General features: G+C 38.1%; 1 protein-coding gene across 9 annotated transcripts in view; it reads left to right on the top strand.

Moving 5' to 3' along the window:
• PER2 (period circadian regulator 2) overlaps window positions 1-16,720 on the top strand; it is a 45,974-nt gene extending 29,254 nt beyond the window's left edge. For all 9 annotated transcript variants that reach the window (XM_088060911.1, XM_014258389.2, XM_014258383.2 and 6 more), the window contains 14 exons: window positions 1,445-1,551; window positions 2,186-2,339; window positions 2,518-2,626; window positions 3,022-3,153; window positions 4,312-4,408; window positions 4,925-5,078; window positions 5,161-5,288; window positions 6,740-6,913; window positions 7,174-7,434; window positions 8,177-9,024; window positions 10,780-10,966; window positions 11,442-11,634; window positions 13,196-13,346; window positions 14,285-16,720. In XM_088060911.1, the coding sequence (XP_087917037.1) occupies window positions 1,445-1,551; window positions 2,186-2,339; window positions 2,518-2,626; window positions 3,022-3,153; window positions 4,312-4,408; window positions 4,925-5,078; window positions 5,161-5,288; window positions 6,740-6,913; window positions 7,174-7,434; window positions 8,177-9,024; window positions 10,780-10,966; window positions 11,442-11,634; window positions 13,196-13,346; window positions 14,285-14,434 (2,845 nt within the window). In that variant the 3' untranslated portion in view covers window positions 14,435-16,720. The remainder of the gene's footprint in view (window positions 1-1,444; window positions 1,552-2,185; window positions 2,340-2,517; window positions 2,627-3,021; window positions 3,154-4,311; window positions 4,409-4,924; window positions 5,079-5,160; window positions 5,289-6,739; window positions 6,914-7,173; window positions 7,435-8,176; window positions 9,025-10,779; window positions 10,967-11,441; window positions 11,635-13,195; window positions 13,347-14,284) is intronic.

Genomic DNA, 16,720 nt, shown 5'->3' with positions numbered 1-16,720 from the left:
AAATTTTAAGTCCATTTTTGTAACTCGTCTTTCCAGCAGTGTGGGAAGCTCCTGGATCATCTTTTAGTTTCCTTTTCATCAGAGCAGGCAAAGCCAGCTCAGTCTCACATTCATTCTAGATCCCTGACTTTCATAAAGCAGGTGGCAAAGAGCAGGAATAGTGCTGAACACATCCTTCTTGTGGTGTTATTCGATGAAGGCCTGGCTGAAGTTGTTTGGACTTGACTGAGATTTTAAAGTCCTCTAGCAGCACAGCTTTTCTCATGTGCTTTGAACTTGGCAGCACTTCTAAATGTCAATGTGTCAAAGTGCTCTGGTTTGGTATGGGTTCCATGCCAGTTTCTGCTCTCTTGCTGTAGTTCATCTGCAAGCTTTTAAGACTCATTATTAAATGAATTACTTTGATAATAAGGCATTAGTTGCTATCCTCTTTCCCCTCTCAGCCTCTTTGCTGGAATGGTATGTTTGATGTTTTGGGGAACTGATGTAATTCCAGTGGGTTGTTGGAAGTGCAGTGTTGAGAGAATTCACTGCACAATGCTCTGAAGTTCATACCTGACACAGATCCCCTGTCTGGTGCACTGGGGCTGAGTTCTTCATTCAAGTGTATCATACTCAGACATCTCCCAGGCCTTTGGCAGTCAGTGGGGCTGGGGGGAAGATGTGCAGCATTTGGAGCTTTCAAGATGACTTGTTGGCATCTGGCAACTCAAACATCACTGAGTGATGTTGACTTAGTACATTTTTTTCTTTTTCCCAAAGCGCATTTTCAGTGGTTAACCTTCAGGGTAAGGTGCAAAGTGGCATTTGTGAACTTCCACTTAATGCAAATGCTTGAAGTGATCAATAAAAATTACTTTGTCACATGAATTAGTTTTTCACATCGCTAGACGTGGTCATGGGTAATGTGCAGGAATTCAGTAGGATTGCTTTTAATTCTCTTGTTAATAAGCTTGCTCCCATGCAGCTCCTCTGAGCTGAACTCTTCACCTGCCTGTGAGAAAGTTGTCTTGAGTGCTGGTCAGCTCCCCCAGTGCTAGTTCAACTGTGGTAATCCTGTGATCCTTAGCCATGGCTCCCAGCCAAGGGATTGGGGTACTATTTATCTTCATGAGAGTTTTATAAGATTAAACTTTATTAATGCTCTTTGAAAATTAGGGTAAGTATTTATCCTCTAAAGTGGGCAGCAAAGAAAAGACAGAACTGCTGTAGCAGACTCCTTGATTTGGTCTAACCACCACCCCACAAACAAAGCCCCCCTTGCCCTAAGTGTATGACTGTTGTTACTTGGCACTGCTTTTTTCACCAAATGTAAACCTAAAATTATTGGTTCTCTTCACAGGAATAACAGCAAAGGAAGCTTACAATGAAACCATTTTAAACATGAAATAAACATTTATTCTACTTGATTTTTATTATGTTTTCTTTGTCTTTCTTTCTCCAGAGCAGTCCCTCTGTTGGGATACCTACCTCAGGATTTAATAGGAACACCAGTCTTGGTGCATCTTCACCCAAATGACAGACCCTTAATGCTGGCAATTCACAAAAAAAGTATGTAGCCTGCTACTGTGGCAGAAATATAATTTTTTTTCTAGGACTTAATAATGAGGACTACAAAGTCCTCAACAAGTAGTAGGAAAAAATTAATTGTGACTTTGATTTTTTTCTCACAAATAAATATTAAATCTTTTACTGCAGAACTTGATTCTTAATGCAAATGCAAGGAAATGAGAAATCACTCAGTTCTGTACTTTCTGTGAAGCATACATATCTACTAAATAAATTGACTGCAAATTAATATTTCGTACATAAAGAAAATTTTCTTGAGAATGATGTGATAGAAGTAGTGTTGTATCTTACATGATAGTCTTTCTTATTTCATAGAGAAGAAAATAAGAGCCATTCTGGCAAAGTTTGTAAAGGCTGCTTCTTCAGCCTTCTTTTGCTTGTTGTATTCTAAAAGTGATTTTCTTGACCATAGTTCAGTAAATTATGAAGATCTGCTTATTCTGGTAGCTCAGTATTTCTAAATGTATCAATATACCCAGTATTTGTTCCCTCAAGTGGCATCTTCTTCCATGAAGAGGAAGTACATTGAATGTCCATTCCCTCCATGAATCCTGAATTGTTATGTAGAACTGTGCAAACATTAATCTGAAATTTCTGTTTGAATCCTTCATTGCAGTTCTTCAGTATGGAGGGCAGCCTTTTGACTACTCACCAATCAGGTTTTGCACTAGGAATGGAGATTATATCACCATGGACACCAGCTGGTCCAGTTTCATCAACCCTTGGAGTCGCAAAGTTTCCTTTATTATTGGAAGACACAAAGTTAGGACGTAAGTAAATATATTTTTGTTTTCCTTTCCCTGAGGTTTACATAATGATCCTTAAGATGAGGGAACAGAATAAGCATTAGATTCTGTGTAGGATATGTAGGTGGTAAATTGAAGCTGTGGTCTCTGTGGTTGAAACACTTGCATTTGCAGTGAGCTGGTGTATGTTTGGTTTGTGCAGGGGTCCCTTAAATGAAGATGTCTTTGCTGCTCCCAACTACACAGAGGACAGAATCCTTCACCCCAGTGTTCAGGAGATCACTGAGCAGATCTATCGGCTCTTACTGCAGGTACAGCAGGGCTTTACTCTTACCCTCCCCAGTTCCTGCTGAGGAAAGGCAGTTTGATTTATCTTGCTGTGACGTCTTGTTTAGCTGCTTCTACTCTACTGGAATTTTTGGCTACAGTCCTGGGAATTCCTTGCACTCATGCTTACCAGACAAGAGTTACTGAAGTATGTTAAAGCTCCAGTTGATATCTTAATAATTTCATGTAGTCCTGGAGTCCTCCAGACAAACAAACAAAAGAAGACAAACAAAAAAAAGAAAAAATCCCAAAAAACCAAGCAACAAAAAAACCCAGTGTAAAATAAAATCTCTTTTCCTGACGTGGAATTACTGGTGTCCTGAGGGGGGGGGTGTGTGTACATATACATATATTTATTTTTTTAATGTTGTTTTAACAGCCTGTACACAACAGTGGATCCAGTGGCTATGGAAGTCTGGGTAGCAATGGTTCACATGAGCACTTGATGAGTGTGGCGTCCTCCAGTGACAGCACAGGAAATAATAATGAAGACACTCATAAGGATAAGCCAGTAGGTTTTGAATTTTTCTCATTCAAATATGTGGCACAAAACAAACTAGTTAAAGTGGGGATTTTTAACTTTTAGAATAAGGTTTTCAAATTAGAAATAGGAGAAAGTATAAAGAAAATGCCATCTTTCTTTTTATTGTTTAGTAGAGAAAAACCCTTTTGTCTGGGGGAATAAACATTTCTGGTGTAGATGAAGCCTCAGGGTACTGAAGTATAGTGATAGACATGAAAGTCAGTGTTAAAAAGAATTTAAACCTGTACAGTGTGCTTGCTTAATCTAATGTCTGTTATATGCTGTGTTTCTTGGAAAACCAGCTGGATATGTGAAAGCAGTTTCTTTTGGGAGGGGAAAGTCTGTAATTACTGTTTTCCCAAATGAAAGTAAGAAGATTAAATGCAGTATACCTGCATAACCAAGGGATAGCTGGACCCTGATCACTTTTAATGTTGTAAAAATCCAGCATTTATACAGAATGAAATACACTGAATGGAATAAAACAATTTTTCTAGTTTGTGCTTCGAACATTACTTCGTGTTTAATTCTGAAAGCAAAACATTTTCCTTGATAAGTTGTATTGCTTGTAGGCTAATTCTCCCAAATCTGATTTGTGTTTCTGTGCTGAGACTGTGCAGACTCCTGCTCTTGCCAAGGTGCTCACTTTCCTGGCTTTCAGTTCTTAAACACTGCTGGAGTAAGCAGATGAAGTCTCAGGATTGCTTATTTAACAGGGACTTCCCTGTTGAGCCTGGCACTCCTTCACTGTTTCCACAGACAGGGAAGGTTTACAGTCCAGTTCTGTAACATCCTGGCACTGCTTAGCTACACTTCTGGTTTTTTTACCAAGTGATAGATCTGGGGTCTTTTTCTGAAGTCATTTTTATAATGTGTATTTTATATTTTCCTATCCAAGTTACTCAAACAGATTGAACAAAACACAGAGCAATTGTTTACAAGAAACACACTTTAAATTTCTTCTCTTTCCAATTCCAAATTTTTGCAACTGCACAACAAAATTATATATATACACATTTCTCCTGTAATCAAACTAATTGCAAGATAGAGATTAACAGAGGTTAGATTTAGTCTAACGAGGAATCATTATGTATTATGTTTTATGTCAAAATTTTGAAATAACTGTTCTTCCCAAACTGCTTGCAGGAGGTTTGTCAATACGCCCGTAAGGTGAAGAATAAAGGACAGCGTATTTTCACTGACAGTAAAGCAAAACTGGACTATAAGAAAGAGTCTTTTGCAGGTAAGACATTAGCAGTTCCTAGTCTCTTGTGCTGGTGCCTTGGATAATATGGCAGCAGGAATTTTTTCTAGTTGAGTTCTAATCAATGCATAAAGACAGCATTTTATCATTTCAAATTATATTGTCCTGTGTCTCTCTGCTGTGCCCAGGAAAATATTGTGTTTGGCTGTATTGAGTCAATAGTGGTGTAACACAGTTGAGGCATGGCCTGAAGCTGTTGCCTTGAAGTAATTTAAGTGGTTGTCCTGATCCTGAGTGTGTTCCAACCCTAATGATTCTCTTACAACCATGTCTATTCCCTTAGGATCCATATGCAGTCTAATTAAACTTTGTAACTCCAAGAACCCATAAGGACAGGAAAATATTTACACAATATTAATTTATTAGTGCATTACAGTGGTTAATTTGTGACCTGCTAAATATGTAGAAATGAAAACCCTTTACTACTGTTGCTCTTAGGGGAGTTTGTAAGGATTTAATGTCTTAATTGAATAACAGCAGTATCTCTTTCCACAGAAAAGCAGAATACTGCTGGTCAGGTGAAAGGTGTAGGGGGAAAGGATACTGCAGCAACAGCAGCTCCAAAAAATGTGACTACTGAAGAGCTGGCATGGAAAGAACAGCCTGTGTATTCCTATCAGCAGATCAGCTGTTTGGACAGTGTCATCAGGTGAGCAGCCAGTGAGTAAATTACTCTTGACCTCTGGACACAGGACTAGTATGTCTAATATTGCTAAATGATTGTATTTTAGGTACTTGGAGAGTTGTAACGTGCCTGGTACAGCAAAAAGAAAATGTGAACCTTCAACAAGTGTTGCATCACTGAGTTCTGGAGTTCATGAACAAAAAGCAGCTGATAATTCTATCCAGCCATTGGGAGGTAACTCTACATCACAGCTTTTTCGTGGCTGAGTTTTGCTGGCAGGCAGTTGGATGCTACTTCTTTGCAGAATAATGACAGGTGTATCTTAGGCATGACCTCATAGCTGCTTTCTCAGTGTTTGATGTTGGTGATTTAACTTTTATCATTAGTATCTTCCTTACAGTTAAAATACTGCGTAGTTGGTTGTATATCCTGATTACAGATGAAATAAACTAATTTATAGTTTATATAATATAATTAAAAATACAGTAGGATTTTGAGGTTCAGGACTTGAATCAATATCAAATACTTCACAGTTAGGACTAATAAGAACAATCAGCTGAAGAATCTAGCAGCTAGTTAATTGCAACAAAAATATGCATATTATTTTTCTGCTTAAAAAAGAGGAACAAGAGAAGGTAAAATTGGACTGTCCTGTGTTTTGTAAGACGTTAGAACCCAATGTTCATCCATGAAAAGTAAAAGCTGGGGATTACTGAGGCAAGTTGTCTTAAGTCTCCTGCAGACAGAAGCATTCAGTTAATCTTTTAGGCCTTACATGTAGCATTTGACATAGCCCCTTGTCTGGATGGGGAGCTAAATGAAGAATGTAACTGGGTAGTACAAGGGTTGTAGATTGATAAAGAACTCCATGCAAGTGAGAGATTTTCTCATTCTACCTTGTCATTATATGAGGCTGAAGGGAGAGTGTCCAATGGAGTTTCTCAAAAGTTGTGAGAATGATCTTGGCTATTTGATGAGCTTCAAAAAGAAGTTCTTCTAATGCAGCTTTTAGAATCAAATTAGAAGGTATCAGTAGGCCAGGAGCAAAGAGTCCGGCAGAAGTGTTGAAATGCTGTAATTTGGAGTCTCTGGTTGTGGTTGGCAGGAGATGATGTGGGTCACCAGCTCCTTGTTGCACTGATATCTGAGACAGATGAAGTCACCAGTCAGGAAAAAGGCAAACTTTAGATCTTAAATATATGTTCTGGAAGTATTCCTATGAAAGCAGGAATGTTTTAATGCTGTGTTGTGAGGCACTGCTCTGACCTCTGCTGGATTACTGTGTGTAGCTTTCAAGGCAGAGAATTTTCAATAGCTGTATGCTCAAAACAAAGCTCTTAGAGTAACCAGCTAATGAAAGAAATCAGTGTACAACACTGTGGGAGCAGGAGGCAACTTATTCTTGGGCTGGAGGAGGCTAGAAATGCCAAAATTTTGCCATAAAAAAAGAGTGAAGACCAGAAAAAGAGGAAGATATCCTTCAATGAAGAGCTTTGGTTTGGCTGTGCAATCAGAGGGTTGCATTTGTTGCTTCATAGTCATTCTATTCCTGGAATGTATAAAGTAAAAAGTTCACTTTTTTGTCTTGTCAGGCACCGTTTGCTGTTTTGCAGCCCTGACAGGGTGTAACTTGAATTTGGTCTTGTTTATGTTCAGTAAGCTGCAACTTTTATTTCTTTCAACAGATCCTGCTGTGTTGAAGGCATCTGGTAAATCAGGTGGTCCCCCAGTGGTTGGTGCTCACTTAACATCTTTAGCTTTACCTGGCAAGCCAGAAAGTGTTGTGTCTCTCACCAGCCAGTGCAGCTACAGTAGCACCATTGTTCATGTTGGAGACAAAAAAACACAACCTGAATTAGGTAGGATTTTTGCTAATATTTTCTCTTCAAGGTGGCAAGTGCTAGCAAGTTCAGATTTCAGACAGGTGAACAGCTGATGTCTGCTCTTCTTGTCTACATTTTTCTTACAGCCGAGATGGTCTTGGGAAATGGAATAAATAGGGATGGAATGTGTAATCTTTAACTTGCAGCAAAATTATTACAGAATTGTAACACCTTAAAAATACATATACAGGGCTTTCTTTGCTTCATCTTGAGTATTTTGCCTTCTGTTCCTGTAGAAATGATAGAAGATGGTCCAAGTGGAGCAGAAATCATAGATGGCCAGCTTCTCGCCCCTCCATCCAGCTCTGCGCACATAAATCAGGAGAAGGAGCCATTTAAAAAACTGGGACTTACGAAGGAGGTCCTTGCAGTGCATACACAAAAAGAGGAGCAGAGCTTCTTGAATAAGTTCAAAGAAATCAAGAGATTTAATATCTTTCAATCACATTGCAATTACTACTTACAAGATAAACCAAAAGGACGGCCTGCTGAACGTGGTATGGCACTAGTTTTCACAATAAAACTTGTATTTATGTAGAAAGTAAATCCTCTTGGGAAGGCATTTCCATTTTTAGTTGTTTGGTGGGGCCAGTGTGAACAGTGACAGTTGCATGCTATTTTCAAAACCCACAAAAATTTTCTGACAAATCTTGCTAGAAGATTTAAAGTGGAATATTGCTTTTAGTGTCATAATGGACATTTTAGTAACTAACATTTTGATTTTTGTCTGTTCTCTGTGCTATTACTGTCATGCATCTACTTTCAAGGGACAAAAAAAATCTGCTTTAGGAAGTTTGCTTTACTGTATCTGTGCTTGTATGCCCTTGTTTTTCTTTTCCTTCTGTCTTGCCAACTGTCTTTTGTTCAGATTTGTGGTTTTGTCTTGTTTTCAGCTCCTTTGTTTTCCAGTTTTCCCCATTCCACTGTTGTGTAATTGGTGAGACAATCTGATCATTTTCTGGTTGCCTTGAAGGTAATAATGTGATCAGCAGGATGGAAATGGCAGAGACTAGCAGTAATAGGGAGATTGTTTTGTTTATTAGGCCTAGGAGCTCTGGATGGCATTTTCAGGAGTGCTTGATAAGATTTTTGTTCTCATTTTGGAACATGAGTCAGACACTGCTAAGCATTTTTTCCAGATTTTTATCTTTTTTTTTTTTTTTTAATTTATTTAACTAGTTATACAGGTCCTGTATAGCTACATTTTGATAACTTTTCTTAAAATTATTCCTTTTGCAGGTGGCCGTGGACAAAGGAATGCCACTTCTGGAATGGATCAGCCTTGGAAGAAAAGTGGAAAGAACAGGAAATCGAAGCGCATTAAACCACAGGAATCTTCAGACAGCACAACTTCTGGAGCTAAATTCCCCCATCGCTTCCCCCTGCAAGGTTTAAATGCCACAGCCTGGTCACCATCAGAGACTTCCCAAGCCAGCTACTCAGCAGTGTCCTTCCCCACTGTCATGCCTGCATATTCCCTTCCTGTTTTTCCAGCAGCAGGGACCGTGCCGCCGGCTCCTGAAACTTCACTCTCTGGTTTTAATCACTTGCCAGACTCTGGAAACAGCTGCCCCATGCAGCCATCCCAGTTCTCTGCACCCTTCATGACCCCTGTGGTGGCTCTTGTGCTCCCCAACTACGTGTACCCAGAGATGAACAATAACTTACCTCAAACGCTGTACCCCAGCCAGCCCAGCTTCCCTGCCCATCCTGCCTTCTCCTCACAGACAGTGTTCCCACCACAGCCCCCCTTTGGCACAGCCAGCCCCTTCCCACAGCAGCCCTTTTTCCCAGCCCAGCCATTCCAGTACAACCCCCCAGCAGAGCCTGAAAAGGCTCCTGTGGCAGAGCCACGCAACGACCCCTCCCGTTCCTGCACTCCTCAGTCGCTGGGTCCTCAGGACCAGGCTTCACCACCTCTGTTCCAGTCGAGGTGCAGCTCTCCTCTGAATCTCCTACAGCTGGAAGAAACCACCAAAACTGCAGAGAGCGGAGCTCCTGCAGGTTTACACGGAGCTCTGGCTGAGGAAGGAGCCATAGGCAAGATCAGGACAGTGGATAACGGCAGTGGGAAGGAATCCTTACCTGTAAGTCTGGATCACACCCCCCTTCTCCTGCCTCTGCTGCATCATTCTCAGTCCTTTCACTTCCAGTTCCAACATTTCCTCTTTGCTAACCATAGACAGAAGTTATATAACATCAGGAGCTCAAAATTGTAGTTGGTAAATTCAAACTTCAGCAAACTGCATAAAACCCAAAGTCCAAACATTAGAGTAGTCTCAATCTTTAAAAGCTAAATCTACCTCATCATTCTTCTAAAGTTACGCTATGAGGCTTGGAAATATATCCTGAAAGAGTTTTGCTCCATGTCATTGAAGAAAATAATATGGATAAGCCCATTGAGAACCACTGAAATAAACTGTAAAATAATGTGAGCATTTTATTTTTAGCAAAAGCTTTTGTGCTAGTGAATTTGTGTGCATGGGAAAAACAATCTGCAAGTTGTCTGAAAGAAGCTGATTTAAATTAAAATCACATCTATGTTTACAAACAACCAACCAAAGTAAATTAAGAATTCATCATTTCTTGCAGACCATAACTTTATTTTTGTTTTGTTTGTTGCATTAAAACTATGCTGAACTATTTGGTAACTTCAGGGTTGTTTTTTTATTTCCTGGCTCATTTCAATTTGATAAATGAGTCTAACAACTTGAGGGGGAGCAATATGTCTGTAAAAGTTTCCATGGTAGAAATATGTAAACTATTATCTGTGCTTTCTAAAGGCACCATAGAGTATCATTATAAATGCTGATGATGGAACTGCATCCTGTATATTTTTTGGCTGCCTCCTTCCCTTATTCAGGAATTTGTTCAGGGTAAATTCTTTCAATTATTACATATTTTGCTAAGTTCTGTCAGCCTTAATTTCTAATATTTAATCTTCAAACTGATCTGCAGTCAAGTTCTGATTAGGTTGGAAAGAAGTGTAGTTAATGCTCCTTCCTTTAAAAATACACAAATAAGTGATCTTGCCTGGGAAGCACCTGGGAACATTTTCTTACTGCTCTCAGTGCCACTTTTCCTTCTCATCTCAAGGAGATGGAGCAGTGAGGAATGCTGATGCAAATCCTTTGAGGAAGATTATAGTAGGAGCAATTCCTCTTATGCTGTGAGTGTCTTGGGTAAAATCTGACTTCTGCAGGACAGTAGATGCTGTCAGAAGTGGACAGGAAATACATTTCTTCCTTTCTCATGAAACCATATTATTAATTTTTTGAAGAGAAATTCAGCTGGTATTAATGAAGGATCCCCTGTCTGCCTGTTATTATTCCTTGACATATGTTACTGGTGACTGCCTTTGAATAATTATGTAAACATTAGAATATTAAAAATAAAATGGATTTATTCCTAATCATTTACGTGATTAGTAATAGAGCTGTTACATTTAGTAACAAATGCATTAATAAATAAAGCCAGTCCCATATGTCCTTCTCAAATTGATTCCATTGATCCCATCAGTTCTCATTGATCCCATCCTCTTTGTTTGTCTCCTCTAGTTTTGAATGTAGGAACTTTTTCTGTCTAAGAGAAATGCTGAACTAATTTTGTGAGATGGCCTGGGGTTAGAGTTCATGTTGATGTGTAACTATAGAGAAGTGCTGACAACTTTGTAGCCTTTCCTTTAAACAGACACTGCAAAACTGTGAACTGTTGATTACCTTGAAGCATAATTTCTGAGAATTTATTAATTTAAAGTCAGAAAGCTATTATATTTAATAATAAACAGCTTTGTTTTTTGGTGTTTGGGATTTTTAAATTTTATTCCTTCTTCTTATCACTAGGCTGAATCTCCAATGGATGCTCAAAACAGCGATGAACTCTCCATGTCCAGTGTCCTGCTTGACATTTTACTGCAAGAGGATGCGTGTTCAGGCACTGGCTCAGCCTCCTCAGGGAGCGGTGTGTCTGCAGCTGCTGAGTCCCTGGGCTCTGGCTCCAATGGCTGTGGCATGTCAGGGAGCAGGACAGGTAACTCAGGCAGCCAGAACCCTCCTGGTGCAAGCACCATATGAAAAGCTCTGGTTTTACTTCTCCTTGCATAGTTTATCCTTGATTTCCTTCTTATTGTGTTACACAAATGTTTTTTCTGTTGTGCTTGATTTACAGGATAGAAACTTTTCCAAGTGTGTGTAAAACAGGCATTAAGATATTATGCAGGTATAGAGGAATAATATAAAGACCATACTCCTTCACATCCATTTAAAACTTTTAAATTCAAGTGAGCTAATTAGTCTGTTGAAATTTAATGGAGACTTTACTTAAGAATTTGAGTTTTTAAAAGATTAATGCAGTTACTCAAGGGTGGAAGTTCCCTCTGTTTAAAAAGAGTAGAATAGTGGTTGTATTTATACATTCAGTTCTCTTTAATCTTCTCTACACTCAAAAGCATTCAGGTAATCCAAGTATTGGACAATTTATAATGAAATGTTAAATCTGTTTACAGGTAGCAGTGAAACTAGTCACACCAGCAAATACTTTGGGAGCATTGATTCTTCAGAGAATCACCATAAAACCAAAATGAAGACAGAAATGGAAGAAAGTGAGCACTTCATCAAATATGTGCTCCAGGATCCCATCTGGCTGCTGATGGCTAACACAGATGACACAGTGATGATGACTTACCAGCTCCCCTCACGGTAATTCCAGTGGCACAGCCCTTCACACATTCTGTGTTTAGGGGAAGCACAATGTACAGGAGGGGAGATGTATAGGAATCTCTGTCTGAGGAGAAATAAACTGTTCAGCTTAGTGTCAAGAAAAATTCTTGCATCCTTTGTTTTGTATACTACCCAAGAACTTCTCAAGAAGGAAGAATGATTTAATTAAGCTTGGCTGTATTTTTAGGTCAGTTTCCTGAGTTGAAATGAACTGTGTGTAGTTTTTGGGAGCTGTTTCATAGTTAGTGATTTGTAACTACTTGGCCAGAAATCCCTGGTGAATGTGCTTAGATCTAGGCATGGTCTGGCCTGGAAGATCTCCAGTCCTTGCCTCTTATCCTTGAGATGCCACATCCAGTGGAATGCTGCTCTTGGACTTGTGCATTTTTTTCTGAGTTGTTAACTTCCATATGTTCATTATTCTTCATAAATTAGGACAAGGAAGTAGAAAATAAAAATCATAAGGCTTCTAATAAAATAAACTTTTTTAAAACATAAAACACAAAAACCATAAAAAACCTACTACTTAAGTAGCAGAAAGGAGATACAGGGGAAGAAGAGGTGACAAGTCTGTGGATTCTTTTATTTCAACCTACTTGTTTGTATTTCTTGGGAGCACTGAATGGTGTTTCGAGAAGAATAAGAGGTTTCAGTAAAAACAAGCCTTTGAAAGGGAAGGTAAACCCTTTGAAACCTTAAAAGCTTTCAAAATACAGAAGCACAGACATGATAGAGAAAGTAAAGAATACATTGTAAGAACTTAAGCATTTTTTTCTAGTTTTAAAAATACTTTGACATTTCTCAGTTTTTGCTGTCTGAAGTGTTGACAGCCATAGGTGGGAATTCCAGTAGCCCATAAAATCAGCAAAGCCTACCAGAGTATTTTGATGAGAAGAGTGAAGCTCATTGTCAGAGTGTAATGCCCAAGAAGTAAATCCAGCCTGTTCTTAGGTGCCCTGTAAGGAATAGAAATTATTTTGGGTATCTTGCTTTCTATTGTCATGTTTTACAAAGGGATACAGCTCGTAAATGTTGCTGTGGGATGGGGTTGTGTAAGTTCCTGAATGGAGGTAGGGCATTTGGAGGGAGAGAGAATTTTGGCTGCTGAAATAAAGCTGTTTTTCTAAAGTTCAGTTCAATCTTGGTGACCTCCTTAAACACATCTTACACTCCTGCTTTATCTCGTGTGCAAGGAGTCTCTGCTTTGGGTTGTCCTCCCACTGGAGGGGGCTTGGAACTGCAGCAGCAGCAGAGGGAAACTGGGTTTTGCTGGTTTCACTGGTGGTGCTGCCTGACTGGCTCTAAGAAAACTCTTCTCACTGATGGGATTTGCAAAGACAGTGAGCCAGCAGAGATGTCTGCAAATGCAGAGAGCAGCTGGAGTAATCACATTTCATCTTCTTCCAATACAAGATTTCTAAGCATAACATTCTAGAGCAAAAATAGTCTTTAAAAACATTAGTATTTGACTGTGTAACCTCACATAGGCATGAAGCCCAGAAACTGCTGAAGCTCAATTTCTAAATACATTTTATTTTAGGGATTTGGAAACAGTTTTAAAAGAAGATAAGCAGAAATTAAAGCAAATGCAGAAACTACAGCCAAAATTTACAGAAGAACAAAAAAGAGAGCTTATTGAAGTTCATCCATGGATCCAGCAAGGTGGCCTGCCAAAAACTGTTGCTAATTCTGTAAGTGTAATGAGTTAATTACTTTTGCATGTATAATAGTGCTTAAATTATTAGCTGCCTATGTTAAACTCTTCCTTTCCTGTTGCTGTGAAAGCTTGGTCAATTATGCAGAGGAAAAAAAAAATAAATTCAAACTTCCATGCAGTGGTTTCTAGCTTGATTCAATTTAGCATAAATCCTCCTTCCAATGGAGGAAATTAAAGTACTGGTGAATACAGTATAAGAAATTTCCTTCCTGTTTCTGAATTTCCATGTCTCTGTTTGAAGTGCTTTAGCAACACAGCAGAAACTTCACTACATCTCTAGTTTGTGTGCAGAAATGGATGTCCATTGATTTCAAAGTACAAAATGAATGGCAATATGCTGATCCTTTTTTCTATCAGACTTCTCACTCAGGATCGTGATTCTTCTAAGTAGTTTAATGGCTTGAAAGGAAAAAAAAAACAAAAAACAAAACCCAACAAAACAAAGCATCCATGCAATTTTACTTGTTGTCTGTGTATTTTGCTTATTCACACACAAATACCTGATTGCATTTCCTTTTCCCTAAGCTTTCTATTATTTGTGGCTTTTTGGCACAAAAGCTGTCAAACACAGAGGCTCTGTTTGCACATGAGTGTTCCAAAAGTCAGTGTGAAGGAATTGCAGTGGAATCCAAATTGTGGTGTTAATGTTACAGCAGCACTGATCCTCTGAGCACCCAGCTCGTGATCTGTGGCTTCCAGTAGAGTTCTCAAGCACTTTCATTGATTTACTGCACTTTATAAAATCATGGTGTGTGGAAAAGTTTAGGATTAAAATATATCTGGTAGCTACAGCACAGGTGGAAAGGTTCCCTTGGAATCAAGGATTGCATGCAGGTGGACTGATGCTTGGAAAAGCTTTTTTTTTTAATTTTACTTATGAGTGCTTCTATTCTTTTTTTTTTTTCTTTTTAGGAATGTATTTTTTGTGAGGACAATATACAGAGCAATTTTTATACTTCATATGATGAAGAAATCCATGAAATGGATCTTAATGAAATGATTGAAGATAGTGGAGAAAACAACTTGGTTTCTCTGAATCAAGTCAGTGAAGAACAAACATAGCCTTTGAGCCTGTTGTTTTGAAAATTGCTTCAAAACGACAGTGAAGGATCCATAAAGGTTTTAATCTTTTATCCAGCAGGATGAATGCAGTTCATAAAAGTACATGTGTTTTTCTTGCTCTACAAGAGTCATTTGTGAATGAATCTCTTTTTAAATGGTGGCAATCTCTTCCCAGTAAGGACATTGTTGAAGATGGTATAACTTTTCCTTAAAAGACTCATTTTGCACTTACATGCCTCAAGTATTTCTTTATAAACTCTAGAAACTTTCATTGATGCCTACTGTTTTTTGTAGAGTGGGTTAAGAAGTGCTGGAAATCTCCTCACATACATACAGTTCTTCAATCTCCTGGTGATGATTCAGCGTTACAAATTGTTGAGCAATTTTGCTTAGTGGCTCTTTAGCATTGTTCTTAATATTTGAAGTGGTCCAGCATAGTAGAAGAAATAACCTTCAAGGAAATCAATTCACACTTGCCCTTCTCATACCAGTTGATCCCATCCTCTTTGTTTGTCTCCTCTAGTTCTGAATGTAGGAACTTTTTCTGTTTAAGAGAAATGTTGAGCTGATTTTGTGAGATGGTCTGGGGTTAGAGTTCATGTTGATGTGTAAGTATAGAGAAGTGCTGACAACTTTGTAGCCTTTTCTTTAAATGGACACTGCAAAACTATGAACTGTTGAATACCTTGAAGCATAATTTCTGAGAATTTACACTCAAGAAATCCTTATGCTTAAAGATTTAAAAAACTTAAGACCATGGAGGATGTCTGGCCATGCCCCAGTTAGGCAAAGCTTGGGGTAATTTTAACCTTTTTTTCTGACTTGTTCTGTCAGGAGGTTGGCCATCAGTTTTTCCAATGTGGCAAAACAAACATCAAATTGTGGCAAGGGGGAGGATTAGATGTGTCTTGTCATTTGAAGATAGTTCTTATAAAAAAGAAGTGATTCTGAGAATAGTGTTTACTCACTCTATTCGATTTACATAATCTCAAATTTAGTGTGGCTGGAATCCTTTGCTGTCAAAGATTTCATTTTAATGCCTCTGATTGTATTGACTTGAATATGTGTACTTTATGTTCTTGTGCTGTTTATGTCTGTTGGATGTGGGAAGAGAACATGAGAGAACAACTTTTAATATGTTGGTTAGTTAAAGGACATTTAGTTGCTATATTGCTAGACGTCAGCTGTAAGTCCTGGGGTGAAAAATGACGAAAGTTAATTCAATTAACTTTGATATGTTTGTCTTAAAATATTTTTCTTGGGAAGCATTTCCTTTTTTATTAGGGTAACATTTCTATTCACTGAAAATTAAGGTTATTTTAATTCTATACAAATACTTCTGTTTGTATACAGAGAGGATGTGAATTTACATTGACACCAAAAACACACAAAAGTGACTGGTATTTGCTTAGTGGAAGAAATAATTTGTTCCAAGTAATTCATTATTAGTCGGAAAATTTGCACTGGAGACAGGTTCTGCAGGTAGTAAAGTGTGTCAGCTTGTGAAACAAGCAGAATCACGATTTTAAAAAATAAATATCTTAAATGCAGTGTGAAGCACTGCCCAGCAAGATCTGATGCCTGTCTTTAACAGTTCAGCAAGGTCAAACGTAAATATTTGTAAATACAAAGTGAATGAGAAATTTTCCGGTGTTGGTGTTCACGTCCGATGTGTTAAATGTTTTAATCATAAATGGAACAGTGCAGCTATACCAACATATGAAATATATTTCATTTTTACATGGAAACACAAACATGGACCAGGGTTTGGGAAAAATAAAAGCTTTATATAAAAGGAGTGCATCATAATTATACAAATAATTTTCAAAGACTTCTCAACCACTTTGAACTTCTCTTTGCTTTAGCATGCTTTTTTTTCACCCCCCATGTCTTTTTTTATTTATCCTCATTTCTTTTATTTTTTTTTTTTCAATGACCATCTTGTAACCATAACTTAGTGAAAGGAAGAGAAAAGTATATTTAGAGCATTTTGTGGATGTGCTTACTTATGGACTTAATCTTGCATCCTTAAAGTGTTTGCATTTACAGGGTGGTATTAAAATATTTTCCTGTAACTTTAAATCTACATGCCTCCATTTATAGATAAGATTCTGAAGCTGTAATTTTTCCAAACTATTGTAAGAGGATTTATTTGTGATGACACTTTGTCAATATGTCAACAATGTTTTCTGTACACTGTGCAATATATTTTGGTTTTGCCACTTGTGACTAATTTTTATGACTTTGCTTTTTAGAAAACTGGTAAATAAAACAGATATATTTTTA

This window comes from Pseudopodoces humilis, chromosome 11 (assembly GCF_049639895.1).
Source record: "Pseudopodoces humilis isolate 2021_Gansu_Grassland_sample_001 chromosome 11, ASM4963989v1, whole genome shotgun sequence".
Lineage (NCBI taxonomy): Eukaryota > Metazoa > Chordata > Aves > Passeriformes > Paridae > Pseudopodoces > Pseudopodoces humilis.
Note: the sequence above shows the minus strand (reverse complement) of the source record. Positions and strands in the feature narration are given on the sequence as shown.